The sequence below is a fragment of the Brienomyrus brachyistius genome, chromosome 12 (assembly GCF_023856365.1).
Source record: "Brienomyrus brachyistius isolate T26 chromosome 12, BBRACH_0.4, whole genome shotgun sequence".
In the NCBI taxonomy this organism is placed as follows: Eukaryota; Metazoa; Chordata; class Actinopteri; order Osteoglossiformes; family Mormyridae; genus Brienomyrus; species Brienomyrus brachyistius.
The window spans coordinates 11145295-11173145 of record NC_064544.1 but is presented as its reverse complement, the minus strand read 5'-3'; the positions used below and the strand labels follow the sequence as shown (position 1 = coordinate 11173145).

The 27851-nt window shown below is 40.6% G+C and overlaps 1 protein-coding gene across 12 annotated transcripts; it reads left to right on the top strand.

Annotated features, from left to right (window-relative positions):
- Positions 1 to 653: 653 nt before the first annotated feature.
- On the top strand, positions 654 to 27679 carry LOC125704737 (ELAV-like protein 2). 12 transcript variants are annotated; one of them, XM_048970718.1, is made up of 8 exons: positions 654 to 1065; positions 15248 to 15338; positions 16856 to 17096; positions 19710 to 19813; positions 22320 to 22473; positions 23090 to 23315; positions 23619 to 23657; positions 25237 to 27679. In XM_048970718.1, the coding sequence occupies exons 2-8, from the start codon at positions 15267 to 15269 to the stop codon at positions 25562 to 25564; spliced, it is 1164 nt and encodes a 387-aa protein (XP_048826675.1). In that variant the 5' UTR covers positions 654 to 1065; positions 15248 to 15266; the 3' UTR covers positions 25565 to 27679. The 12 variants fall into 12 exon arrangements, with proteins under 12 accessions (XP_048826675.1, XP_048826673.1, XP_048826678.1 ...); XM_048970716.1 differs by having other exon boundaries at positions 25234 to 27679; XM_048970713.1 differs by having other exon boundaries at positions 656 to 1065; positions 16853 to 17096; positions 25234 to 27679.
- Positions 27680 to 27851: the final 172 nt, after the last annotated feature.

Here is a 27851-nt window from a genome sequence, read left to right as displayed (position 1 = left end):
TTGCGCCTGGAAGTGTGCACAGGTAAAAAAAAGGAGAAAATTGTAAAATAAAACGACATCCAATCGGGATGTAAACGAAACATAAACACACAAAAAAACTACCAATTCCACCTGGCATCCCTTCGTCGGCGGAGCATTTACTCCACGTGACGAAAAACGGAAAACTGCGAGCAAAATATCAAGCTCAAAATATTCTCGTGTTTCTAAAATCACACTGGGGATCTCACCGAGGTATCCTTCAGTCGTTAAACATAGTGAATTTTACAGCCGCTCTTTTTTTAATGAAGATGTGAACAGGTACAGAAAAAAAGACAATGTCCTTTCTGTTTTTGTTTTAAAAGCACAAAAAGAGGGACAAATGGAATGACTTCGGTACTCCTTTTTTTCCTCGCACACCTCTATTTTCCATATATAAGGGCTTTGTTTGATATTCGGATTCGCCTGCTGCGGGATGCGCCAGCTCTCCATGATTGACCAAAATATTTGACCAATAGCGTTTCTAGATGTCGGGAGTGTTCTACGCCGCGCAGCCAATTGCGTGCGGCACATCAATACGTGATGGCGGAGCGTCCCGATGCGTATACTTCCGCGTGCATGTGCGCTCGCGTGTATAGATTGAGTCGGTGCTGGACAGCGAGTGCGGAGAGGTATAATTCTGATGTGATACGGCTCTATATATCCAAAGGCAGGACTACCTTCCCTTTAAAGACAACCTCCTCCTTGGTTTGGCTCGCACTCAGTGATGTCGCTTATTTTTGTCGCGAACCAGTAAGAGTGAGAGTGAGGCAGAAGCCGGCTCTTTTTTTAATTATTTGGTTCCTTTTATTTCTTCATTTATTTTCCTTTTATTTACCTGACTCATTTAGCTAGAAGGGGTCCATTGAATGTCTTGCTTTTAATAAATATTTAATTTCGGCAGTCTTGTTTATTTATTTTGTTTTCGCAAGTTTCAGCTAAGGCGGAATTCATCAGTATAACATTGCCTAGTGCTTTGTCGTTTCGCCTTTTTAAGAGACAATATTTGGCTAACAGTAAGGACGTCACTATCTTTCATTTATAGAAACGGTAAGACATGTTTTTTATATATTGATAAATATGGTGTGATGTTTATAGTTAAGTCAAAGTAGGTGACTTGGTTCAACTATAACTAATAATATTTTTTTTTCTGGCATGGATTTTAAAGAATAGTAGTGCATGTGCTTGTTTTTGGATTTTGTGTGATTCGCGCTAATATCACTTGTTTGAAATAGCACTCATTGTCATCGGCACTCGTGTCAGCCTTGGTGCCGCGACTGTGCCTTGGGAAACGTAGATGCGATTCACGGACGCTGTGAATTTGTATGTAACCTATGCAAGGATGCAAGTGTGTGAGCGCGCATGAGCCCCACTCGGCTATACAGGAACGCAAGAAAACAAGCCTTCTGCCCTAGTTTTCGCAGAAAGGAACTTGGCTCAGCAATGTTAAATCAGACAAACGCCCAGGTACAGGGAAACGCATTAATTATGGTACTAGTATATACTGACGGGGCAATGGTAATCGTTGCTAATTGCATTCTCTTCCCGCCCCTGTCAACTTGTGATTTCTGATTTGGGTGTAAAATATATAAAAATATCATTCGAAATATGAAAATGAAAAAGGTGATGTGAAACACTGGGTTCGGAACCATGGATGTCACGTTTGGGATTATGGGGTATGGTGTCAGAATTTTTTATTCCAATTCATTCTGAAAATGATGAAAAACCATTTAAGACCGGCACGCTACTCAAAACACCGCATTAAATTGATAATTTGCAATTGCTTCTATGTATCTTCACTACCCCGAATAGTCCGGTTAATAGGAATTTCAGCATGTAGTCTCTTTTCATCCGAATGCAGATTTCACTATGTGTCTGTGGTTTTATGCATTGACCAAGAAGTGATGAACGTCTGCCCATGAACAGGTAGACCCGTGTTGACTGCCGCTACCGCAAGATAGGTAATAAATCATAGATGCGGCACTCCTTTGACAAAAAAATTCCGTACACGTTTTTTGTACAGTAGAATCGCAATATATCCAAAATATGCAAATTGTAAAATGCATTTTTAGTGCCGTAACGTATGTTAAACTATTTATTCTGTAGTACTTTATAAGCATTTGTTCGCTTAGGGACCGGCTGGTATTAGCTGTCAGCTTTCAGCATCGTTTCACATTCATAAGGGATTTATATACTATCAAGTTGGGTTACGTCAGTCACTATTAGGGGGGCTCTATATTGCAACAAGTACTCCGTTTTCTCGTGGTGTCCCGTGTAATTATTAAAGACTCACGCATCTGTTTAATGTCGCTCATCAGCACCTTTAAATGCTCAATGATTCGCACGCACCTGAAGCCCATCGGCGCCCAGCCCAGGGGCGCGAGCTATGGATCGCGCTGCGCGACCGCGCTTTCAATTAGGCAGGCGATAAGGCGCGCGCTCCCTGCCCCTGGCTCTCCGGTTTATCGGTTGACGCCTGTGGATTTGGCGCCATCGCCGAGCCGCTCGCCCCCCTGCCCGGGCTTTCGCAGGCGTCTCGGTCACTTGTTTTATGGAGCCGCGCTTATTTAAGGACTGCTGTGAGTTGTATTTATCCACAAAGGTACTGACACGTAATGTTTGGTCCTTCTTGTTACCGCGGGCCGTCGAAGGTCACCATGCTAACTTTGCTAGCTAGCTAGTGGGTATACAAAAAGGCGGGTCACTCGCTCGCGTCTGCGTACAAGTACGGTGTATCTAATAAACTTAAGAACAACTCGTTTCTGTAAGATGTCTTACAAAATTCAAAATGGTTTTTATGTTTTACTTCACAGTGGGCTTCAGGAGTTTTTTGGTATTGAACTTAAAATGGTAATATTACATTGAAGTGTCCACAGATGACGCCTGATCCAGAGACCCCACCCGTTTGTTGTAGTAAAATATAATCTAAATCCGTGTATGGTGTTCTTTTGCGGTTGAGAATAAGCGTTGTGACATGTGCTGGTGTTGCCGGCCTGTGAGCGGCCATATGTAGCTTCGTTCCTGGTGCGGATGCCGCGTTCGAGTGTCCAGCGACGGTTTGTAATAAACTTCTGCTTTTTACAGCCCTAGCTGCGGTCATCTTTTTGCTTGCGTGTAAGGTCGTTTAATCACGAATTACGGGGCTTGACGGTCATTATGCTCATTTTTTATGACTCTGGTTAAGGGTAATTTTTGAGACCCTATTAGGTGTAGCCCAATGTGTTTTGTAGGTGCGTTTGAATAACGAGATTTTATTAACAATGACTAAATCGCAAAGTATATAGCAGAAATGTATTCTAGGGCCTGCACTAGACGGGAGACTGGTACTTTGCTACATGAGTCCCATTGTTGTAGCCGTCCAACATTAACGTTACTAAACTATATAAAGCGCAACTCGGGTAATGTGAGACTTCGGCGAGCTCTTGTCGCTTTTCAGGGGCGTCATTAATTGTATTTTACTCCCCCCCCCCCCAATAAATTTGTATTTATTGGCTTAAGTCATGAATAGCTTTTTAATATTTGCCACCCCCCCCCAAATAAATACTTAGCCCCCCTATCCATTCATCTCTATCTACGCCCCTGCCGCCCTTATTCTCTGCCTAGGTCGATTTCTGAGTCAACTTTTTATTTGCGTATTCAATTATTATAACGGAGGAGAGGCATTTCATGGTGGAGTAGTCGAGAATAAATTGGCGTAATTTCGGGAGTACAGCTGTTAAATGAGCACCAAAATAAGTAAATCGGTGGACTCGGGCCTCTCTGGTGCTGTGGGAAGGCTTTGGACGGCCGCCCTCATGCGGAGGTAGCTGTCCAGGGAGCTCGACTGAGTCTCCACATACAGGATTCGTTTGCAGTGATCTTTCTGCTGCCGGTTTCCTGAGGCCCTGCGAGTCGCTCTGTAGACATCGGTTAGGTAATTAGCGAAATCCATGTTTGACATGCAGGAGCCTGCGATCCGGGTTGATCTAATTGCTTTGAGTTGAGGTCTGGTCAGCGGAATGTAAAAGGACCGTATTTCTGTTGCTGGATGAATGGTCATGTGTCTTTAGCGCCTGTTAAAAGCAGAACCATGTTAGTCCTTCACAATATGCTGTAACTGATACCTTTACTGTTTAATTTTTTTATGGAGTCTTTATAGAGGACATAACTGCCCCCATCCTCCCTTTGTTTTTGCAGTTAATAATTATGCCAGTCTTGGCATAGGTGTGTGGGTGGTGGTATTGTAACTAAGCTGTACAGAGTCCGTTGTATTAATCAGTGGAATCAATTGAACATTAGTGGTGCAGAGCTTAATTCTCTTTGTGGTTTGTATATAATCTCAGTGAATAATGGATGTTATGGTAGTCTCTATATGATGGGTAACAGGGTAAACTTATTCTGGAGTTTGCTTCCCCTCAACATAACCTTAAAATGTGAAGTTGAAGTATTCACCTTACAAGTATACTTTGTGCTTGCACTCGACGCTAAATGTGACTTATGCCAAAGTTTACGGAATTCCCTTCATGGTTTTATTGGCCTAGTTTGGAGTAAGTCTTGCGAAAGGGTACGATTGGCAAGTTTTTCTGTGGCTTTATCAGAAGTCCAGTATATTATCTGGTCGGGGTGTGCATAAGATATCACTGATAGGATGATGCTGTTGAATTAATGCTTTGTGGGTGGCATTCCTCTCTTGATCGCCTTCCGTGGTGAAGAAATTCTGTGAATACATTGAAATTTGCTTCCTCTCCTTTTTAAAATTCGCTTTAGCCTCAGATGTGTAGCTGTCAGTTACTGGTTATAAATGTGAATTTAAAACCAGTTAACCTGATAAAATGCAATGACATTAGAAATTGTACCATTTCTACTACACATCCTATCTTAGGTTGTTGGCTTGGTGTTTGAGGTAGGTTCACTTGTGCTGTACTTGTTTGGTTACTTTCATCCAATGTCTTAATATTTATAGTGTATAAATTGCAGAGCATAAACTCATCTGCCCTAAGGTCATGTTTGTCAGGGCACATGAAATGTGTATTGGTAGTTTCTAATCTGGTAATTGGCCAGTTATGTTTCTCACCAGTGGCTTATCTTGTCACGTAAGCTAGGCGATTAACTGAGTACATGCTTGGAAGCCCAATGTCCCAGGTGACATTTTTATATTTTTCTTTGACGAATAATGCAGTTTACACATTCAAGATGTGCTTGCCACTGAAATGTCCTGGTCTGGTCGGTGCACTGTCCTTAATATTGTACCCTGTTACACGATGGCTGAGTACATAGGGTGATGTTGACTGGGTTTGTTTCATGGCTCAGTGGGAAATGTCGCTTTGACGTGGTATAGAACATTGCCTTTTTGTCTGTGCTACATTTGGAGGTGTTCGTCTTGGGTGATGCATCTTGCGTTTTCGCTCCTTCAGCGTGTCGCTGGGAGAGGGAACCTCCAGCACTGGGATGGTGATCCACTGTGTTGCCACACTGTTGCTGCAGCCATCTGTCTCTGAAAATCTCCCTGCCGGTGGCTGTCAGCGCGGTGGCACTGTTCCCCTCGGTTGTCTCTCGTGTTGTAAGGAGTGGGTTAGCTCCCAAGTGAGAGGAGTAGTTTCACACTGTCTAATGCTGGACTAGGTTTCCACAGTTGGATTTTTCCAACATGTATGGTTGATGGGCATTTTTTCTTTTTTCTGAAAATGGCAAGCTTCAGTTGAGACCTTTATGGAATGGAGAATTTAAATGTTTTGCTGCAAATTGCAGGACTGAATACTGTGTGAAACACTGGTCAAAGTGTCAGAAGGATTAGTTGCTTCTCTTCCACCCTTAAGGAGGTGGGTAGAAAATAGCCAATTGTTATGGAAAGGGGAGAGGGCTATGGCTGTAATCACAGGAAAAGCAGTTGTACTTTAATGTATTTGTGCTGCATCCCTTGCATGAGTTTCTCCCAAGGGTAGTAGTTATGCAGGTGTAATGAATGACTGATTTTTGTTCCTATTTTGCATATTTAAATAGCGCTTGTGGTTTCTTCATTTGTTGATAGTTTTATACCCCTTACCTCCACCAAAATAAAACAGCGCAGTGTGTTTTTTTTTTTCCCCTCCTATAACTGACCTCTTGTCCCAGAAAATGCTGAGTCATGGATACTCCTATTGCACTAGATCACAGACCAGGCATGCTGGTCTCCAAAGTGCCCCTTCAGTGTTTGTTTGATGTACCCAAACCCTACTTGATTTTTACTCTGTCCCATTTGCAGTACATGGTGCTTGTTAATCTAAGTGGTGCAAGGGACATGTGTATCCCTTAACCTATTTGCAGTCCTTGGTTATGGTTATATAGCTCTGGTGGAGTGTATCAGGTAAGGTTTAGTAAATGGCAGTCAACATGGGGTCACACTAACCTCATAATGTTCAGATATATGCACCGTACTTTGCTCTTTGTAGCCAGCTGTAAATTACGTTCAAGGTGCTTGTCTGCAAACCATCGTTTCAGACGTATTTTCTGTACAGTCCGTTTTCAGTGCTCTGACTAGGTGTCTGTGTGCAAATTTGCTGTCTGCATAGTCACTTCAGCACTGGAAAATTTGTAAACGTTATCTACTTTTGGGTTCGGTTGTAACAAGGTTTTAGTGTATGCATCGATAGCTGTTGACTTTGTCCTTGGAATTTGTCCTTTGAATTTGAAGGTCTGTTTGATCCTAAATGCTGTGGTAATTTGGCTTTTTACGGTTGAATATCCTGCTTCTAACATGCCTACATACACTGTCATGTTGGGGAATATTTTAGCTTATTAAATGTGGGCTGATCTCAGGCTGAAATTTATTGCAGGAAAGTCAATTACTCATCTTGTAACATGCTGTTCTGTGCTTATGACATAGATATTTCTGCTTAATTACCTGCTGCTCTTATTGGGAATAAAATCTGTCCTCTTGGAATATAACTAGTGCTACATTTAGCAATTAATATTAAGGGTGAAGGAAAACAAACTTGTTCAACAGATTTTTTTTTTCTCTTCCCGTTTAATCCCTCGTGCTGTTGAATTCGTGATCTTTGTTCTGAGCTTTGTGTGATTTTTAGTATAGTTATGAATTTAACCACAACCACCACATTTAAACCACAATTGCAGTAGTTTGAAAAAAAATGGTCTGTCGTGGTTTTTGTATTCAGTTTTGTGCCAACCAGTGAGCCATAATACACTCACTAAGGTCAGAGGCTTTGTTTTACTCTCATTTTTCCTGATTCTGACCCTTTTGACCTAGAAATATTAAATGGGTTTGCTAATACCAGTCACTCATTGGCATTGCAGCCTCTTGATGCAGTAATTTTACATTTTTATGAAGCAATTGCATTAGGTCAGCTGTAATCTTGGTGCAAAGCTGCTGTATGTGTGAGAGAGTACTGAAAGCAAATATCATGACATCTCCACCCCCCCCCCACCACCACTGCCAAGAACAGATCAGTGCTTATTTCTCTACCAGCTGGTGAAGCAGTAGGGGAGGCATGGCTAGCACCTTCAGTGCCCAGCAGACACCAGCAGGGGGTGCTGCCACACACTTAGAATGCCAGTTTAGACATTCCATTTTGAGCCCAAACCAAATGCCAGTGTCATGTTGCATCTTCTGCTTATGTGATTGATTGTAATGTGATAAATCACTTAAGTCAATCGATTTGTGAAGAGAAATTATAAAGTGTTAAGTGCTTAGATGGTAGATATCCTTGACCCAGCTTTATATGGGGAGCTTAATGGTAATTGCTAGTTTTTGATTACTGTCATTTTTTAAACACACTTATCTGGCATTGGTTGCCAGTGTGGTTGTATACACTGGGTCCTGTTTATTGATGGAGCAGCATGTTTAATTCAGCGATGGCTGAATTTGTGCCGTTACTTGTTTAATCTCCTCTCATTTGGCTGCTATTGGAATTAAAAGCAGTGATTGACGGTTCACACGTTGTAGCTGTGGTGGGTTTGTTCAACTCCATTTTACATTTCAAGACTGGGGTTGTTGGATTTCTAGTGTTCTCCATGACAAAAGATTTAGACTCGTTGGTGAATTCTGCATTTTGAAGTAGTTTTATAATGTTTATAATGGTGCAGGTAGCCTGGGTTGGTATTGCATTTTATTTTTTTTTATTTTTGTTTTGGTGAATTCCTGTTACATGGCCAGAGATGCAAATTCTGTTCATGAAATGGTATTAAATTTCCAGTTTAATTATGGATTAGTAAAATCCAGAGTGTGGCAGAGCCTTGGTTTTAACCAGAGGGGGTTTGTGTATATGGTTTTGAACTCAATTGAGTAGCAACACTGAAATGGAAGCATCAGTGTGAGGTGGAAGCCTGCCGCAGACAGCAAAGTCCTTCCCCTGGCTGGGGGATTGGCTGATCCTGCCAAGCGCTTTTTAAATAAGAGCCTCGAAGCTATGGAGGAAGCCAGCCCCATGCCTCATGTGCCTGCTTTTGTTCAGCTTTGTGCTCTAATGAATGGGTGTTCTTAGAACATCCAATGAGAGCAATAGTATTGCCTGTTGTACGAGCTAGTTTTCTAAGGCTGTGTCTAAGGAGATAAGATGCCCCATTAGAATCGGTTTGCTGTTAGTTGGTCACTGCCGGTTACTGCCAAGTCATATGACTTGCGGCAGTCTAATTGAAACTGTTCAGATTCAAACAAAATTTCTCTCGTGGTATAAATTTTTTTTGATTTGTTCTTTTAGGTGTTCAGCTCGTATGTTTGTTCATGTCCCCAACTACTGTCCCACATACTTGTATTTTCTTGAAGTTTAGAGAAACTTTTCAAATGTTGAAATGAGCTTCCTATTAACAGTGCTTTGAATTTTGCCAATGAGAGGCTCTGTAGAGTGCACATTTTCAGCAAATAAGTACAAATGGTACTTTTTCCTTATTCCCCTCGAAGGAACTGTACCCCCTTCTGATTAAGGTTGAGTACCAAAATCCGGTGCCAATATAGTAAAATGATTGGTATGTACCGGACTGTACTGCAGTGCAGATTTCAGTGCCACTTAAATGCCTGAGCTGTTGAATGAAGTTTGCTCTCTGGTGTTCAAGCAACAGAAGCATCACTGCACCTTGCATGTAAACAGATGCCTACTGTTAACTAGTAGCTACCTTATACATGGTTAAAATGCCTGAATCTCAACTCTTTAAAAGTGTGGCTGTATTTCACTTAAAAGGATTCTGACACCAGGGTGTTACTGTATGTGTGTTATTTGTTTATAAACTTAAGCTGTTAGTGTTAAATTATTGTAGTTAGGTTTTATTTGTGAATTTTTTTTATATATACATTTGTGTAAATATAGGCATTCAATTTTTAATTTGTCAAATTTGTCTTGGAAATAAAGCCATTCTTTAATGTTGTCAACTTTCATTTTTTGCATGTATGTGAGTTTTGTTTAAAGTACTGGTTTTGGTGCGGCACTGTTCTTAGCACTGGTATCAGGAAAAATCCAAATGGCGTCTTCCCCTTATTTTGAATTGTGCACAAATTTCAGCGTTTCTTCATTTGGAAAGTTCAGTGCCGATTCAGTGTAGCTCCCCATAGATATATCCGCAGAATATTGTGGTTATTTAGCTGAAAGAGAATTGATGGCCGTCATTCCTTCTCTTTGGCTTTGTTACTGTGGTGTTTACTTTGACTTGCTTGGGGTGAATATAAAATGCCCCAAAGCTAGATTGCCTTTAGCACTCACTCGCATTCCATTTATGGTGCATTTTTAGTTTGGCCAGTTTGCTATACTTCTGTCTGAGCCTGGATTTTGCATGCTCCATATCCCTGCCTGTGTACATGGGCTTCCCCCCCCTCCAGTGAATTAATTGATGTTAGTTCCTTAGTATGTTTCTAGCCTTCAGGTTGTGCCTTAATTCAAGGCTACATTTTTGGGAAACTGCCAACACTATATTTACTCGGATTAAAAGTTATAATCTTGAGGATGTTCAGTTCTAGCTGTTGAACTAGGGCTGGGCGATATGACCTCAAATTCATATCACAATTAATTGAACATTTTATCTCTAAGACTAAATGATTTTTTTTGTGTGTTGCCCTCATTTCACTAACAGTTTTTGTGCTGTAAATATGTTGAACTATTAAAGCTGCTCTTTTTAATGAGACTGTCTTATGATTTTAAAATGCTTGAAGGAAACTCATGGATGAACCATTTATGGTTATTGAATATTTTGAACTGAAATTAAAGCATAAATTGCTTGAAATGTGCCCTTTTTCATAAGTCATTTTCGTTTTAATGTAAACGAGTTCCTTAAAGGAGAAAAGGTTGGATTTATTGCAAATTGAACCGTTTACAGTGATCACGCCTGTATGGGGGGGGGGGGGTGTTATTGATCACTATAAGCAGATCATTATATCAGGTTATTTACTGAATTTTGAAATTCGAATATGCTATAATCCAGTCCAGTATTGTCCATAAAATGGGCCTAAACCTTGTGCTTTTTTTTTCCTTTTTATTCTCATTGGCTTGTTTTGGTATTTTATGAAACAGTATACATTTTACATAATTGGACAGTCATTTTCTCCATGTTGTCTCTGCAGGTAGCATTAGCCTTAGGTAGCTAGCCAGAAGTAGACAGGTTTCCGCAAGGCAGTAGGCAAGCAAAAAAATTTACAGTAATTTTACACTTTTCAATATGTTATGTATATGAACCGAAAATGAACACTGCAAGCAGACTCTTTGATTCCTAAAAGCAAATCTAAACAGCATTTGTGCAAAAATTGTCCCAGGTTTTTTGGTCCAAATAAGTGGTTGATCACTAACTCTAATCACAACAAGTGGATTCCACTGTATTTTAAATTTTGCTAGTGTCAAAGATTGGTATTACCTGTGGTAGCTGAAACAGTTTTTCCTCAGTATTTACACTTGATCTCTTTTGTTCAGTGTCGTCTTCACTAAAGCCACAATGTGTCCAAACGAACACGGCATTTTTCTTTGGTACGAGCTACTAGAGTTGCTCATTCGGCTTGGTGTTTGAGTTCTCAATGCTTCCATGTTGCAGACTGGATGGGGTGGGGTCACGTGACAGCATGTGCAGTAGTATATTTTTAAGGGGGTAGTACATGAACACACACTGAGGAAGGCATTAACAGATTAATTGCCCAGCCCTATGTTGAACTACCCTTATGTAAACTGCTCAGGGTGCCCCAAATTAAGGCCTGCTTAACGTTCCAAGTGTTGGGGTCTCGGGCACTTTGCATCAGGTGACATTTTTGCTGTTGTGATTACAGAATTCTCATTGAAGTGCCTTGTCAGTAAATTGTCCTTCCCCCTGCCCATCTAATCAACTACTGTTGCATCATGTTGTCCTGCTGCAGCATGTTGTCCCACCACCCAGTCCATCTAACAAACCTGCTGTTGCATTGGATTGCTCTATGCATGTTCTCTGCACTAAGCACATCTTTTGTATGTCATTTATGCTTTGATTTGCTTATTGCCCAATACTCCTATGTGAATTGCTCATGTTAAAGTATTTGATATGATTTGATTCTAGGCCTTAAAATGTAGTCACCTGCTTATATGCAATTTTTTGGAAGTTGGTCACTTAACTGTAAGGTAATATTTACCTCACATCAGGGTTATTGGTTTTGAATTGACCTTGGGTGGATTTTTCTGTCTGAAGATCTTGCCATTGTTTAGATGAATCAGTCAAGCCTTCGATGTGCATAGGCAACTGTACCTCTGGCCTCATGAAACGCACCCAATAGTTTGAGATTTCTGATCACCGTTTCATTTGTAGTCATAATGGATATAAACTCATCTCTTTGCTATGTGGGTTTCAATGTACTTTTTTTACTGTGCTGCGGGTAGGTGTTTTCTGTAATGATTTTAAAGTCCCACTGCTCTTAAGTGTTGCATTAATGGTTTTGGTAAGCTTTGTTTCTCATTGAGATTTTGCTATGTGTAAAGTAGCTCTGGTTGCTTGATGAAAATGTTCTCCTGTGGCATTCCATAGCAATCATAAAAATCTCACACACTTACAATTATGTAACAGGTGGATTTTTGATGTTTTTTATAATCTGAAACACATTCTTGATTTTATATATAACAATGTAAATGTGAAGTCTGAACAAAATATAATCACTTGAACAAACCACTCAAAAGGATAGGGAACAATGAAGCAGACTGTTCAGGCTGGTCAGCATCTTGCAGACTTTTGTGCTGTATGACTAGCTGCTATTATGTTGGCCATTATCACTGGAAAACAGGCACACACTATTGGGAATCAGAATATTGCTGCAGACACAACTGTAACCATAAGCTCATAAAAGAAAGCTGACATGCATACGTGTGTTTGAGAGAGAGAAACCACCGGATTTGGCTTCAGTCCTAAACCTTTGTAGCATTTTTGATTTGGATTTTTCTCTGATAAATCTAATGGAACAAATGTGATGCTTGGCTGTAAAGGGAATGAGAGTTTTCATTTGGATGAATTAGGGGGCTATTTTTAGGGGTAACGGGGATTTGGTAGTAATGGGAGTAATGGAACATTTTGGGCAGGAATAGAGGTTGGATGTGTGGAACAGTTACTTAGGAAACCCAGACCTTAAATACAAGCTCATATGTATTGCAGTAAGTGAAATTTAACCTGCTTTTCAGTAGAATTAAATGGCTTCTACATAATAGTCAAAGGCTTCTAATCATCTGCTGCATCTGGATTTAGAGTCTTTTTTTGCCAAAATTTATGCTGCCGACACTGCAGATGAAAGGTAACAAACTAAGGCCATCAGCTCTCAAGTCTGGGTAAATTTCAGCCCAAGACCATAAGAACATGGTTGTCTGCAGGTAAGCATTTTACTTCCTGGTTTGTGCAGGCTGTGCATTCTTAATATGTGGAGTGGGAAAAGCCTTTGATAGACTTTATATTACAAAAAACAACCTTAAATGGATTTGTCTGAAAGGTCATTTCTTGGAATGATTGGTTAACTACTGTGCTGCACATTCAGAACATCTTAGTAAAACGTTAATAACGTGAATAAATACTGTTGTGTGGAGTGCTTATGGAATTTTTTGGTACCTTGGAAAGGTATCTTCTGGTTTTGAAAGGAAACCATGTGCTTACTGAATTGCAAGTCTGCAGACTTTGACAGTTGGGGGTGGGGATGGAGACTTCTCTGATCCTGGTGGTTATTTACTCTGTTTTCCTAAACTCCTTTGCAGAATGGTATCACATTCCCTTATTCTAGAATGCTGATTGGAGCACTGTATGTATTGCTGGTATCTTCAGCAGTGCTGAACCAGGTGGTAGGGCACATGAATTTGTATTTTTTTATTTTTTTTTTTAAATGGTCATAATTAGGCCTGAAAGCCTGATTTTTGTCACCAAGATTTCACAATTCCATGCTATTCAGTATTACCATAATACCAACCAAGTGTAAACTTAAATATGTTCTTAAGCTTACCCATTTCACTACAGCTTGCATGCAATAAATTTGCCCTATGCGGATGTGGAATATCATTGCTGTATGCATGCACTGACTGCGACTGTCTGTGTCCACGGACAAATGTATGTCTACATGTCAAGTCTTCACACACAATGGGATGCGGACAATCACATAACCTAGCACATACTTTTCCATGTTAACACTCTGTTAACATTGCTTGGTGACATTTTCCTGTTTACACAGCAAACTGCAAAAAATGTAATGAACTGATGAGTTTGCTGTCGACTTACTGATTATCAGTAACTTAGTTGTGGTATGAAGACTAAGGCAGCAACAACACCCATTCTACCCAGCCAAAATATGACATTGTTAATTGTAACCCTTTTCTAGCAGTCTGCTGCAGATTAGTTTTCAGTGAGTGCTGGCATACTTGGTGTGAATGCAACTCTAGTACTCCATATAGGGCGCACATACTTTGTGGTAGAATCACACACTTACAAATGAGAAGGAGGGTATTGTGCTATTAAGTGTACGCTAGTTTCAAAAACTACAAAGATGGGGAACTTTGAATCTTTCATACTTTTCCCCTTTTGGATAATGTATTTAATCAATCAGAATGGGAAAATTTCATATCCCAGTCTTCGTGAACACTGGGGAAGTTTGTCCAGAATTAGAAATTTCATAACCCCTGCTTCTGGGGGTCCATGTACATTTTGCCACACATCAGTGTGGTCTGTAGTACTCCATAAAGGATTTCTAGTAGGGTCTGGGAGTATTTTTTATTTTTTTGTAGAAGGAAGTGTGTTAATATTGAGGTGTCTGAAACACCCGTTAAACAGCAATTCTGAAATGGAAATTAGGACCTCAGGTGATTATCTGTTTTGAGCGTTGTAGGAAGGCATGTTGTGTACCAGGTTAAACTCCATTCCTGTAAAAGTGGTTTGCATCACTTTCTCATAGCCTTAAGTTTAGATTAACATGCTTTCAAATGAGGAATTTCCTTCAGTGCTACATGTATCGCAACACTTTCCCGATTTTCAAAATGGAATCCATCTGGAATCTATCTGAATTTACTCTTTGACACAACTTTTAGTCTGAATTGATTTCATTGCAATGTTCTCATGTGGGTAGGGCCTGAATATCTAAAATGTTCACTTTGTCATCACAATATGCTTGTTTAAATTCTCAGCAAGGATTAGTCTTGAATACCTGTGGTTTTGGTAAAATGCTGGTGCTAAAGGACTTTAGGGATTTTACTCCACTACCTGACCTATCTTTAGCATGTCATACTCTGTCTGGCAGTCTACCTACCTTCTAACAGCATTCAACAGAAAATGCAAAGTTTTGTGGGGGATTCAATACAGTATGAGTTATCATACTGAACACATCAAAAGATGGTTCAGGAGTGTGTTCTTGTGCCAGGAGATAGACAATTATGAATAAATTGCAGATTGTACTTGATGATTTTTGGTTTACCACAGACATGGAAAAGTCTCTCACCTGTTGGTGTATGCAAGTTTTGGATGTTCCATGTGTGTAGAACAGAATTCCTTTAAAGGCCTTGTTTGCATAACTTGACATTTTTATTCTCCTGGCTATGTCATATTCAGGCATAAACTTTTCTAATATTGCACTCTGAACTCCTTCAGTTTTAAATTGTCATTCATCAATGTTTTAACCTGCCCTACAGCTGTTTTCCTTCTGTGTTGTCAGAAGTTGTATTAAGATACTAGGATTGTGTGTGTGAGTTGACTGGCAATTATGCATGGATGAACAGTGTATATAGGTCTTGAACTGAAATGATCAACTCTGACTGTTTTTTGTTCTTTTTAATCTAACGTACAGTACTCTCTTGTGTCCACATTGCAGACGGCAACTCCACACTAACATGGCAGTCAGACTGTGCGATGTGGCTTCTCTGCTTAGAAGTGGTTCGTGGGCGGCTGAGCCTTGGACTGGGGTCTGTGGGATCTTTATTATTCATAGGCTAATGCTAATGATCCACTGCTCAGACCATACCAAATGCACCAGTCCTTGCTAAAACTGGAGCTCTAGATCAAATATTTAAGAACTAATTTTGCTTACACTTCCAGTAGTGGATAATTTATATGGAAGCTAATAAGGGAACTGGTTCAATATCTGTGTATTGGTATGGTCTGAAACTGCTTTGCTTTATAGGATTTTGATGTGCTTTTCCTCTGTACCCTCCCCTTTCAGTGCAGTTAAACATTACTTCAAACAGATTCACATATGTATGCTCAAATGAGTGTGTAGGGTTTAAACTGAATGTCAAAGGATGTCTCTTCATGCAGTCATCTAGTTAACTTATAGAGCATAATTGTTCATATCACATTTCTTTGATTTTTAATCTTATTGGCCAGTCTAAACTGTCTATGGGAAAAAAACCCATTGGTGACCCATTTTTTGGGTGAATCTGCCTTTTCTTAATTACAGGTGTTACCACAAAGGTCTCATGAACTTGTTTAAAAACAAGTTAGGAAGTCTTCAGTTTGGGTATATGTGTGTTTCAGTGCAAGTAGATATGCTGTTTTGACCTGTTCTGTAAAGAGTTGAGTAGACCATGTTGGGTTGGAAAAGAGCCAGAGTGCAAGTCACTTACGGCTTTTGAGTGCCCTTCCTTTGCGTGACTGTAACCGCCATCTGCGGCATGACGCTTGCATGACTGCATCTCTTGACATCTGCTGGGGGTTCCTGTTTAGTCTTCCTCAGCATGGCCAAGACATTGCTGCTGCTGACCTTTAGCCACTTGCTCTGCCATTTAGTCATTGTTGCAAGCTCAAATTTTTGGTAATAAGCAGGCATGGTGCCATAACAAGGCAACATTGTGAAGAGTGATTCTGGTCTTGCTCTATTTGAAATCTCGCATCCTGAGCATGGCAGGTCTACTAGATGCCAGTGAGGTACTTGGAAAATCTGTAGAGGAAATGTGGAGATTCACACTAAAGTGGTCAATGAGAATGTGTGTCATGCCACGGGGATGCATGATGTATATTTGGCAGTCCTGGAGACTACTTGGTTTGGTAATTTTTAAAGTGACTTTTGAGGGAAATGGGAGGATACACACGGAGTTGGTTTTTCTCCAAGGTAGTATAAGATGGTTTGGATAACTTGACAATAACATGAATGTCACACCTGCACAGCTGGCACCTGATTTAAACGTGGGTCTTGAAGTCTCTAACACACTTGGTACCTGTTAGAGGGAAAATTATAAAACCTTGTCTAATCTGGGAAAATTGCCACATCTAAAGCTGATATTTGGTAGGCAACTAGGTAATGTTGCTTTTTAAACTTGACTTTTAATTGCTCACCTTAGGTGTCCCGACTTGACTGAAATGTCCATATGATGGAGAACACTGCTGTTGAAGAGCATCCTTTAACTTTTTTTTGTTTGTTTTTTGGTTAGTGGATGGTGGACTGGCAGTCCTGACTTGGCTTTATTTTTTTTTCTTTTAGCAGGTTATTGCTGCCATGGAAACACAGCTGTCCAATGGACCAACTTGTAACAACACGACCAATGGTCCCACCACAATCTCAAACAACTGCTCCTCTTCTGTAGAGTCGGGAAGCATAGAGGATAGTAAAACTAACTTGATAGTCAACTATCTGCCTCAGAACATGACCCAGGAAGAGCTGAAGAGTTTGTTTGGAAGCATTGGTGAAATTGAATCCTGTAAATTGGTACGAGACAAAATTACAGGTAAAGTATCAATCTCTCGCAGTGGATTCCTTTTATGGTTGAGTTGGTTTGGTTCTTGTCACAATAGTGTTGGTGTCTCTCAAATTTCCTTCATAAAATAGCTTACTTGTTTTTATCTCCAGTTTTGATGCTTGGTGTCACATTGAGTTTCTGCTTCCCACAGCCTGCAATTAAAATATGGATCTCTTGCTTTAAGATGAGCAGTTAGTAAGACGAAAGAAGGCACCACCAGAGCAAAACTAATTATATGCCCTTTAAGTTGGAGCAGTTATGAAACCTACCCAGCAGCAAGCCAAGCTGCTCACCCAATTAAAGGCTTGCGTAATTGTTAAACATCTTTTGGCTAATTTGTGTGTGTAAGTTTTGTATCCCTTATTGCGAGTAACACACTATCTCAGCACACCTATTACTCAGTTTGATGCTGTGGCTACCTGCAGAGAGGCCTCAGAACCTGCTTGTAGAACGAAGTTCCAGCATTTTTACTCTGACTTCGAGCGAGGGAGGCTGCCTTTTATTCCAATAGCCTTTGGTGTCTACCTTCAGTAGTGGTAGGTCCTGATGTTTTATTGGTCCCTGTGCTGAAATATTGTCAAGGGATAAGACATTGACAGAAATGCATAGCTCCTACTAAATAAAGACAGCTGGTTTTTCAGCATAGCGTCAGTCTTGCATAATGGTCATCAGTATTTATTGGCTTTTTAACAACCATTATGTGACTGATTCGTGGATATGGAGTAGGAATGATTGTTTATCACAAATGACCTTGACTTTCTGTTTGTGCGGGAGTCATTTGCATCACTTCCTGAAGTCTCAGCCTCATGCCAGAGCTGGGTTCTTAAATGCAGGAATACTTGTGTTTGGATTTTGCTACAATCCAGCATTTGTTGTGATCGGTAGCTGATCATATGAAGATTCCATTAACAATTAGCTTAGTTTCCTAGCTATGGCAAATGCTTGCTCAAACAGTGAATATTGAAGTGTAGACTTGTCACTGTACTGCTTCTCAGTGGCTTGGATGCAAGATGGATTTTGTTCACAGCAATTGCAGGAAAAAATCTTCCCATGGCCTTTTTTAAATGTATGTATGAAACTGACTGCCGTTGGGCTTAACTGAACTTGCGAATGCCAAAAGTTTCTCTCTTGGCTCTTTCGTTGTCCTGGTTGCCGATGTTCTCTTGTGCCTTTACTCAATCCAGTACCCTGCAATCAGTGTTTATATATACATTTTTCACCTTTTGGCATCTACTGTAATGGTTCAGGGCTCTCAGCGGGGGGGGACTGCCCACCAGGCTTTAAGGGTTGTTTCATGTCACTGTCCAGAATGGCCTGTAAGATGCACTCCTTAAGCTTGTGTGTTTTACTGTCACTGCTGCACGAGCAGCTGTTTGCGGTGCAGTTCCCAAATACGAGAAAGGGGGTCCGGAAGACTAATCACTGCTACTGCGGCTGTTTCTAAAAATGTCCCACTGCACAGAGCTTCAGTAGCACCACCTGCCTCAAGGCTTGAGCAGTGGCGTATGTTTTCAAAGGCCATTTTAATCTCTTCTAGTGATGACACTCATTTCAATTTCTGTACTGCTACGTTACGGTATCCTCCCGTATATTTGGGAATGGGGGCACTGCTTTTGGAGGGGTTTAAACTTGCACTCAAGTTTTCAGCTACGATTATCATTCTGAGCAGCAGGGCTCTTGATATTTGGGGAAGGGTATGCAGAAGAAATTGTTGCTAGATATCGCTGCTGGAAACCTGATTTGATATATCTGCATTCTGTACCTGTACCTGCATACCTTAGGATTAATGTAATGTTTGTTGCTTTTATAGGTTTATCTAACTACTTGATCCAAGTACATAATCAGCTCTGTGCAGCACTGGTCTTTCAGGCTGTCATAATAGGGATGAGCTGTTAAATGGCTGATTAAGGCTTGATCTTAGTTTCTCTCCTTTTTAGCAAATGATGCACATTTGATTTTGTCAGCCCAGGTGAAACTGAGATGTGAGGAAACACAATATGGAACATGTAGATCAATTTATTGCATGCAGTTTAGTGCTAGGTGTGGCGCTGTCTGCCTTGGTGGTCACAAGCTGGTGGGCGTCTAGCTTACTAATGCCCGTTTTTTAAAAAATAAATAAATAAAAAAACAGGAGGCCACCATTGAAAGAAATTGCTTGGCTTCCTCCAAGTGGTGTTTACTCTTCATACGGGACCCTGAACCATCTAGAGACTGCTCAAAAGGAGTAGGAGGAGAAAATTGAATTAATGTTGCATTTTCTCATATGCCAGAAATGAGCTCCCTTTTCAGAGGTACCTCATTGTTAGTCCTTACTGCTAGTTTCCTTCATGAAATGCATAATAGGGAAGAAAGTCCTATTTGTGCAACAGGGTGAAGTAATTGTATGTGTGGTCATTGTGTTCTGGGGGCTGCTTTAAATAAAGCAGTCTTGCTGTGCAAAGCATTGTCACCTAAATGCCTGGTGGTGATTAACTTGCAGACAATGCATGCCATTTGTCTGCTGGGTTTAACACGTGCCATTTACACCTTAGCCAGTCTGTTCCAACATCAGTTATGTCGAAGCAATAGAAATTGCTGACCTGATGCATGTTTGTGTTGCAGGGCAGAGTCTTGGGTACGGATTTGTGAACTATGTGGATCCAAAAGATGCAGAAAAAGCCATCAATACACTAAATGGGCTGAGACTTCAGACCAAAACCATTAAGGTAAGAATCTAAAGAGATGTCATGGTGTAAGACCCCCCCCAAAACATCCCTGCCCATTGGTCAGTATTGACGTGAGAGTTTTCATCTGTCTTCACCTGAAGTGTCTGTGCAGAATTTCCACTTTGCGGAAGGTAGGAACATACTACTATCCTGATTTTTCTCTTGCTCTGCATTTGGATGCAAGTTCTTTTGAATGCCATAAGCCTTTGAGGAAATTTTCCTACCTGGAGGTCTATGTCAGAGCAGGATAAGCCTCTAAACCATGACTCTGCCTCTTGGGTAGTTTTTACTATCTATTGCTCGAAGAATACTCCTAGCAGCTGATGTGATTACATTTGTTGGCGAAAACTCCCAATAGACTTAATCTAGAGCAAAAGATTTTGGAAGTTTTTTGGTCTAAAAGGGCAATTTGCATTTTTGTTGGGTGTATATATGGTCTTGAATTTCTGCTCAAATGTATACAGTCTTCTGAAAACGGAATGGCATGAACTCCCATCTGGTCAGTTAAATTTTGCTAGTTGTGCAGTTCATATTGTGAATGGTATATGGCAAGCAGTGTGAATGTTCTGAACACATTTCAAAAGAAATTGCAAGAGTTTACTTTTTGGTAGTAAACACTGAAATCAAAAGCACAGTTTCATTGTTTGGCTTGAAGATGGGGCTGGGTGGGGCAGGGGTTGCCCTGTCCTAATGGGTAAGTACCTGAGCAAATTCTATAGTAGCTTGTATAGATGTGTACACAATTGTTGCGTAATGATTTTCACCCGGCTGGTCTAGGCAGTTTTAGCTTTGCGAACATGGGTATTGCTCTACTGAGTTTATTGGAATAGGCTCCATGGATTCGCACCAAATCAAGTGTGAAGAGGAGCTTAGTTTTCACCTTGGTTGCCTGTCCTCCAGGACCAAGAGGTGAGGTGGAGGAGTGTTTATTGATCTGAGTGCCAGAAGGGGATCCTATTTGAAGGTTTAATTAAAAGCAAGTTCTGTTGATGCTGGGAAGTCTTGTTTTGGAAGTGCTTAGCAGTCCTGACACTAAATGCAGAGGTACCATGGCCTTGTGATGAGGGCGGCGGCACCCTCATCATGTGAAGAGGAGCAGGCTGCTTATTGGCTAGTTCTTTCATTTTACTAATGGATTTTTCCTGCATTTCCTGCTTGCGGTTTTGCACAGCAAAATAGATGGCTATGGAGAAACTCCAAACCCTGTTTACATGATTGCCATGCCATTGCGTGAACAAAGTGGTGGTAAAGCTTGCATAAACATTCTCTATGGTTTTGATAAGTTGTGGAGCCCTGTGGGGGGTATTAAGTAAAGGCAAGTATTTTTGATGGTAGCTTGCATAGCCTGGGAAGCTCATTTGTCTTGGTTGCAATTTTTTGTAAAGCCCTGGACTGATTTTAATCTTTGAACCAAGAAACATAAGGCAAAGATAACTAACCGATTTTTAATCTTGCTGGTGAGTCGCTTTTCATTTGGTCTCTACTTTGCATAGTGCTCCGCAGGTTGTGGTGGTGTGATCAGTGTGCAATTATTTTATAGCTAATCTAGTGACAAATGGACTTGAGCTTCCATGTCTGCATACAGAGCACAGTATCCTGTTTTTTGAATGTGTCAGGTTTGAATACGGAATTGAGACAACATTGAGGTGGCACAATGACTGCCTTAGTCCAATTTGTAAAGGCTGGGCTGGCTGCATCATAGTGCACCTTGATCTGAGCTTCTCAGTGAAGATGACCTGTATGTTCAATGTTTAATACGTTTAAAGCATAGGGCTGGTTTTATGCAACTGTACCTAATTGGCTGACTTTCTTTGTGTAAAACAAACATCTGTTCGCCACCCAGCAAAATCCATCCTGATTGGTTGTCTAATTTATTCAACGCAGATGTGAAAAATCACTCATTGTGTGGCCTTATCTGCCTTTGATCTAAGTACATATGGTTTGTCATATTAGTCATATTACTGTATTACATATTACGGTCATATTACTGTAGTCAAGATTGCCCATATGTATGATTTATATACACTCTACAGTATAAGCTGAATGTCCAGTTGTATCATTTCAAGGTGATTGCTTCTCTGCACACCAGAAGAAACGGCTCCATACTAGGTGCCCTCCTATTCAAGGAAACTTGGATTGTCATTCTGTGATTTACAACAGAAGCAAAATGTTTATGCTTTTTTTTTTATATACATGTATCCTCTCTGTACAACAATCAGCTTCCAGGCGATATCTATACACTTAGTTTCCTGGACATTTTGGCTGTTTGAGTAGCAAAAGCTTTGTGTGTGTGTGTGTGCATGTGACCATTCACTGAAAAGACGTGTAGGTGCAGATGGTCTTGGGTATTATGTACTTTGTGAGCTGACCTTGTTTCAGTGAGTTTTTTTTTTTTTTTTTTTTTTTTTTTTTTTTTTTTTTTTTTTGGAAAATGCCATCATGCCTTACATAGAGGCCACGCTTGTCAATGCCATGTGTTTTCCTCCCTAAATTACTCTTGCTCCAGGTTTCCTATGCTCGCCCAAGCTCTGCGTCCATCAGAGATGCAAATCTGTATGTCAGCGGGCTGCCAAAAACCATGACTCAGAAAGAACTGGAGCAGCTCTTCTCCCAGTATGGCCGTATCATTACCTCCCGCATCCTGGTGGACCAGGTGACCGGTGAGTAAAGGGTGCCTGTGCTCTGAGCACCGCAGCTATGTTTGCGGTTAACGAAGATGGTGATATAGGGCCCAGAAAATCTCACTGGAACTGCACATAAATATGCAGTGTGGAGAGTGGGCAGAAGGAGGTGGAATCATTCCACGCCCCTGAAGGTGTGAGGGGGGGCTAAAATGTTTGTAGCTATTTTTGTTTGTTTGAGCTCCTGTGCTGAAGTGCAATGGTTGCGCTCCTTAAAAATACTCGTAAGGAACTACATATCTGGCTGGGTGTTCTCTCTCGGGCATGGGTTATTGGCAAGGTTACAGCTGGGGAGGCCTCTCAGGTGATTCTAGGTATTAATGTTAAAACTGCTCCCACTCTTCCCAGACTCTAGCTCTTGCAACGTTGGACTCTGTGTGCATGCCTAAATCCTTTCTGCAGCTTTTGCCTGGTTTTCGGTACAGCACAAAGGCTGACTCCTTGGTGGCTGCTGTTAAGCCATCAGAGGTGCTTCACGACCTTTCACTGACGTGTATATCCCACTGAACAGCAACTTCGGTCTTGTCACTAGTGTGTCCCAAGGAGCGTCAGCAAGAAGTGACCGTTTCCGACCTTAATTCGTGGACCTTCCTAGGTGTGTCCAGGGGAGTCGGATTCATCAGGTTTGACAGGAGAGTCGAAGCAGAAGAGGCCATCAAGGGACTGAATGGACAGAAGCCCCCGGGAGCCACGGAACCAATCACCGTCAAGTTTGCCAACAACCCCAGTCAAAAGACAAGCCAGGCGCTGCTGTCCCAGCTGTATCAGTCGCCCAGCCGGCGGTACCCTGGACCCCTGGCCCAGCAGGCGCAGCGCTTCAGGTCAGCTGTACGGGGTGCTTGTCACAAGTCTCTTTGGGGTCATTTTGTTGGTATGTTTGGAAACCCAGAAGCTGAAACTCAAGTCTGTAAAGTCTACTAGGGACTACCAACAACCCATTCACTAGTGGTGCATACTGGAATCCTCTGCATGCAGCACCTTGGTTTGTGAGATGGTAGTTATTGGGTTTTTAATTGGGCCAAATGTAAATGCCTCCTGCAAACTAGATTTAGGTTTTCAGACGGTGTAAAAATGTTAAACCAAGGGGGAGTCTTCATTTCATTTTCTTTTGTTTGTTTTTTTAGGTTGGACAATCTCCTAAACATGGCTTACGGCGTAAAGAGGTAACTTGTCTATGGTTTGTTGATCTTCATGCAAGTCTAGCATTTTGGTGCAACTGTCAGGACAAGGAATTTTGTGGACATTAATTTTATGGTTTAAAGACGTAGTCGCAACCAGAATAGTTGTAATATGCAAGCAAGGTCTCTCCAGTGGTCAAGATTTGAGTTCAATAAGTGCATGCTGTTGGAAGGTCTGGTAGTTATGTGACTGTTAGATACCTGGGTGTTAAGCAGATTGTATAAATGGCTGAATTCTATAAATTTAGCCTTAAAAGGTCTAGAGAATTTAAATGTATGGGCGAGAGAACTTTTGGGAAAGCAGTTGGATGAGTTGAACAGTAGCAATTCCTGAGCCAAAACTAATGTTTCTGCTCACATACAGTAAAGTACCCATCACAGTAGTAATAGTAACGATGCATTCCCTCCATTATAAGATCATCGATGGATGCTTTTAGCTACTGTAATTACTAGCTTGCTATGGTGCTAGTTGCAATTAAACAATGTGGAATTATTTTTGTTTGTGCACCAAAATGTGCACAAAAAATATTTTTGTTTTTGTGAAGCTATAGCAAGCATGGGGGGGGGGGAGAACTCAAATGGGCCATTTTGAGTAGAGAAGACTTGAGGTGATTGGTCTGGTGTGAATGTATTGCTTCGTACTTCTGCATACGGTTCTGAATTTCAAACACATGAGCAATTTAAACTAGTTGATGTTGAGGATTTATTGCCAGTTACTGGTTTGGTTTGCTTTTGTCAAGGGTGCTGCTGGGTACCTAACAGCATTTGATTTAGTGCAGCTGGCTTGTCTCTTACTCACCTCAAAGCACCTGGAACCACTGGGCTGTCCAGTCTTTGGAATTGGCCAACATTTAACAATTCATCCTGCCTGGGTGCAGGATGTCAGCTGCATAAAACATCATTCCAGGATGTTGTCTACCTATACACTGTGTTAGTTAGCCCACTGAGGAACTGCAGGAATGATTCATGTCAAATATTTGCCATTCAAGGAGAGGTTAGAAGCACTGCAGGTGGGAGGAGGCTGCACAGGTGTAGTAACTCCTTGGAATTAGTCATGCTTGATTTGCTTCATGAAACACTAATTTGAGAATAGGACATACAGATTAATCAGGGGAGTAGTGCAGAGCACAGCCTTTTTTTGGTTGGGGTAACCTTCCTGGCAGTACAGAAAATCAACCTTTGTTTAAGTGAAGTGTACCAGAAGGCCTTGTATGAGAATTTCTGCTGAACCATATGTTACAGCAGCTGTATCGATGTTGTGCTAGACTTGCACCTCCAAACTGAGCCTTTGCTTTGCTTATGCAACCTTGGTAGTATAGAAAGTGCTTTTGTCAACTTGTGCTAAATGTGTGTGAGAAACTTTGAAGGGAATACAAGGCACTACGGGAAATGCTTGGAATGTAGATATGGCAGATCTGAAGTCTGGATGCTGCCTCTTTCATATACATGTCAGTGGCTGTCATCACTTAAGATCATTTTCTCTCCCGAATGAATGTCTTAAATTTTGGAGTAATTTCTGTATCTGTGCAGAGAGACTACAACTGGGGCTCTTGTACTCCAGCAGGTTCTCTCCCATGGCCATCGACGGCGTCACCAGCCTGGCTGGCATCAACATCCCTGGGCACGCAGGCACTGGCTGGTGCATCTTTGTCTACAACCTGGCACCGGATGCAGATGAGAGTATCCTGTGGCAGATGTTTGGGCCGTTCGGCGCCGTGACAAATGTCAAGGTCATCCGTGACTTCAACACCAACAAGTGCAAGGGCTTTGGCTTTGTCACGATGACAAACTATGACGAGGCAGCCATGGCTATTGCTAGCCTCAATGGCTACCGCCTTGGGGACAGAGTTCTGCAGGTCTCATTCAAAACCAACAAAACGCACAAAGCCTAATATCTCCTCAGATTATTTATATAAAACTACAAAATGATTAAAAAAAACTTGACGTAAACTTTATACATTAGTCTTTGTAAATCAGTGTTACGAAAGAACTAATATTTAGCATCCAACAATGTATTTCTCCCCCCCCACTAGTCTTTGAAACTTCTTAGAATATTATGTTAGAGAATACAGCAGGTTCTTTTTTTTTTATTTTACCTGTAAGGTCGCATTCAAATGCTGTCTCTAAAGGAGGACCTTTTAAAGTGTTACTGATAAGCTTTTCTTGTTTTGTTGCATACTGCTTTGAAAGTTAGTCTTGTGAGGCTGTGTAGTGACTTTTTTATTTAGTATTTTTTGTGTCTTGATTTGCCTTGAGTGCATCTGCCTTTTAAGTGACTTACAGAACCTTTTTGTTTTTTGTATTGCAGCTCTTCTGTTGATGTTTATGTTGTGACTACTTTGTATTCTGAGTTGGGTTATTGGTTGGCTGCATAATGTTGCTTATTGTACAATTACTGGAGAATACCTTTTCTTAAAGCAGTACCTTGCCAAAGAGCTAAGAACCTCTTTGATGTGGGTTTAAAAAGCATCTATTTTTATAAAAAGAGAAATTTGGAGAAACTTTTTACTGGACCTGGAACAAATATTTTGACTTGGATACTTTGAGAAATCTTCATATGACACCTTGTGAGCTTTTGAACTTTACCCAGGAAGTTTGCAGTGGTTGAAATTTCTGGAGAGATGTAAAAGATACGTTTTGAGATCTTTGTATTACCTTAAGATTCTAGAATCAGTGGCAATGTTGGTTCAATTTGTATAATCATCAGTGGGTTGTCCAATCATCCTGGTCATGTGAGACAGCTGATAGCCAGCTGTAATGCTGAAATGCAAATAAGAGGTTAATTATGCTAAATGCATGCAAATTATAAAGTGGGGAAAATTTAAATGGGGTGGGGGATTGGGGATAAAAATCGGTTCTTCCTAAAGGATCCCTTCAGACAGCTCATGGTGTTTTTGTGATGTATTTGCTATATTGTTAGACTTGTCTTCATTGTAAAAGACGAGAATGGTTTTACCTGCTTTGTATAAAAACCTGAACAAGTGCACCAAAAAGCAGCTGTAAAGGAAAATAATGTCGGTTACATGAAGTTTTGGAAGGATCACTCCTAAGCTTAATCTGTAACCATGTCAGGCAGGTGGTTATTTTATTTTTGGTTTTACTTTTTAAATGCTTTTTTTTATTTCGGCTTTGGACTTGGTTACAAAGTGGGTTCTTTTTCTTGGTGCATACTGTATCATTTAAATGTGTTGCCTTTTTTTTTCCTCTCCAGTTACATTCTGAAAGTTTACATTAAGTTGAAATACTTGAGTTGTCCCATGGACTGGCATTAGTGTATCAGATATGTTGGTTGTTTGGTCTGTAGATAGTCTTGCTTCTGCTCTTAAGAAAACTATATAGACTTTTTTTTTATATATAAATATTATATAAATATATACTTGCGTGGTCAAATGGATAAACCACATTTTTGAACAATTTGCTTACTTTTCATACAGAAAATGTGATGCATATAATCTCTTAAAGGTATTGCTGACTTCTGATGGGGGTGGAGGGAGATGGGTGAGTTTTGATGAGACGTCTCTCTTATATTGAACAAGACGGCTGGAGTGGCCTAGATGCACTGACTTTCATTCTGCTTTGTATAAACTAATTGATACCATGCTTCCCCTTATAATGAGCAGTGTGCTATGCATTTATTTTTGCAACTTATTTAGAATTTAATTTATTGTAGAACTTAATTCCTTATAGAAGAGCTTTGCACAGGTTTTGTGGAGAATGGCTCTTGCTTGCCCTTGGTCGTTGCTGTGACAACTAAATAGACCAACTCCCCCTTCCACCAAAAGCGTAGACGGCACTGTCGGGCCATAGGCCTCTATCCTGTGTGTCATCCTGAAACATGAGCTTGATTTATTTATTTGAAGTTGTACAGTATGACTCTGTTCACAGCTGTTGGGATAGAATATATCTTTTTGTTAAGTATTTAAAAGGATGTACATGTTCTTTTTGTGTTTGGATAATACTTTGTATTTTTTCATGTTCTGTACATCAATAAACAAATTGAAGGGAAATGCTCTTTGGTAAATTATGCTGACGCTTTATACACCAGTGACAACGTTCAGTAAAACTTAATAAATAGGGATCTTTGAAAAGGATGTTTTGGGCATTTCAGTATTAAATCGGAAGTTATGATTCAATCTGAACAAATTTGTGGAATTGACTAAGGTGTCTGTTCCAGATTAT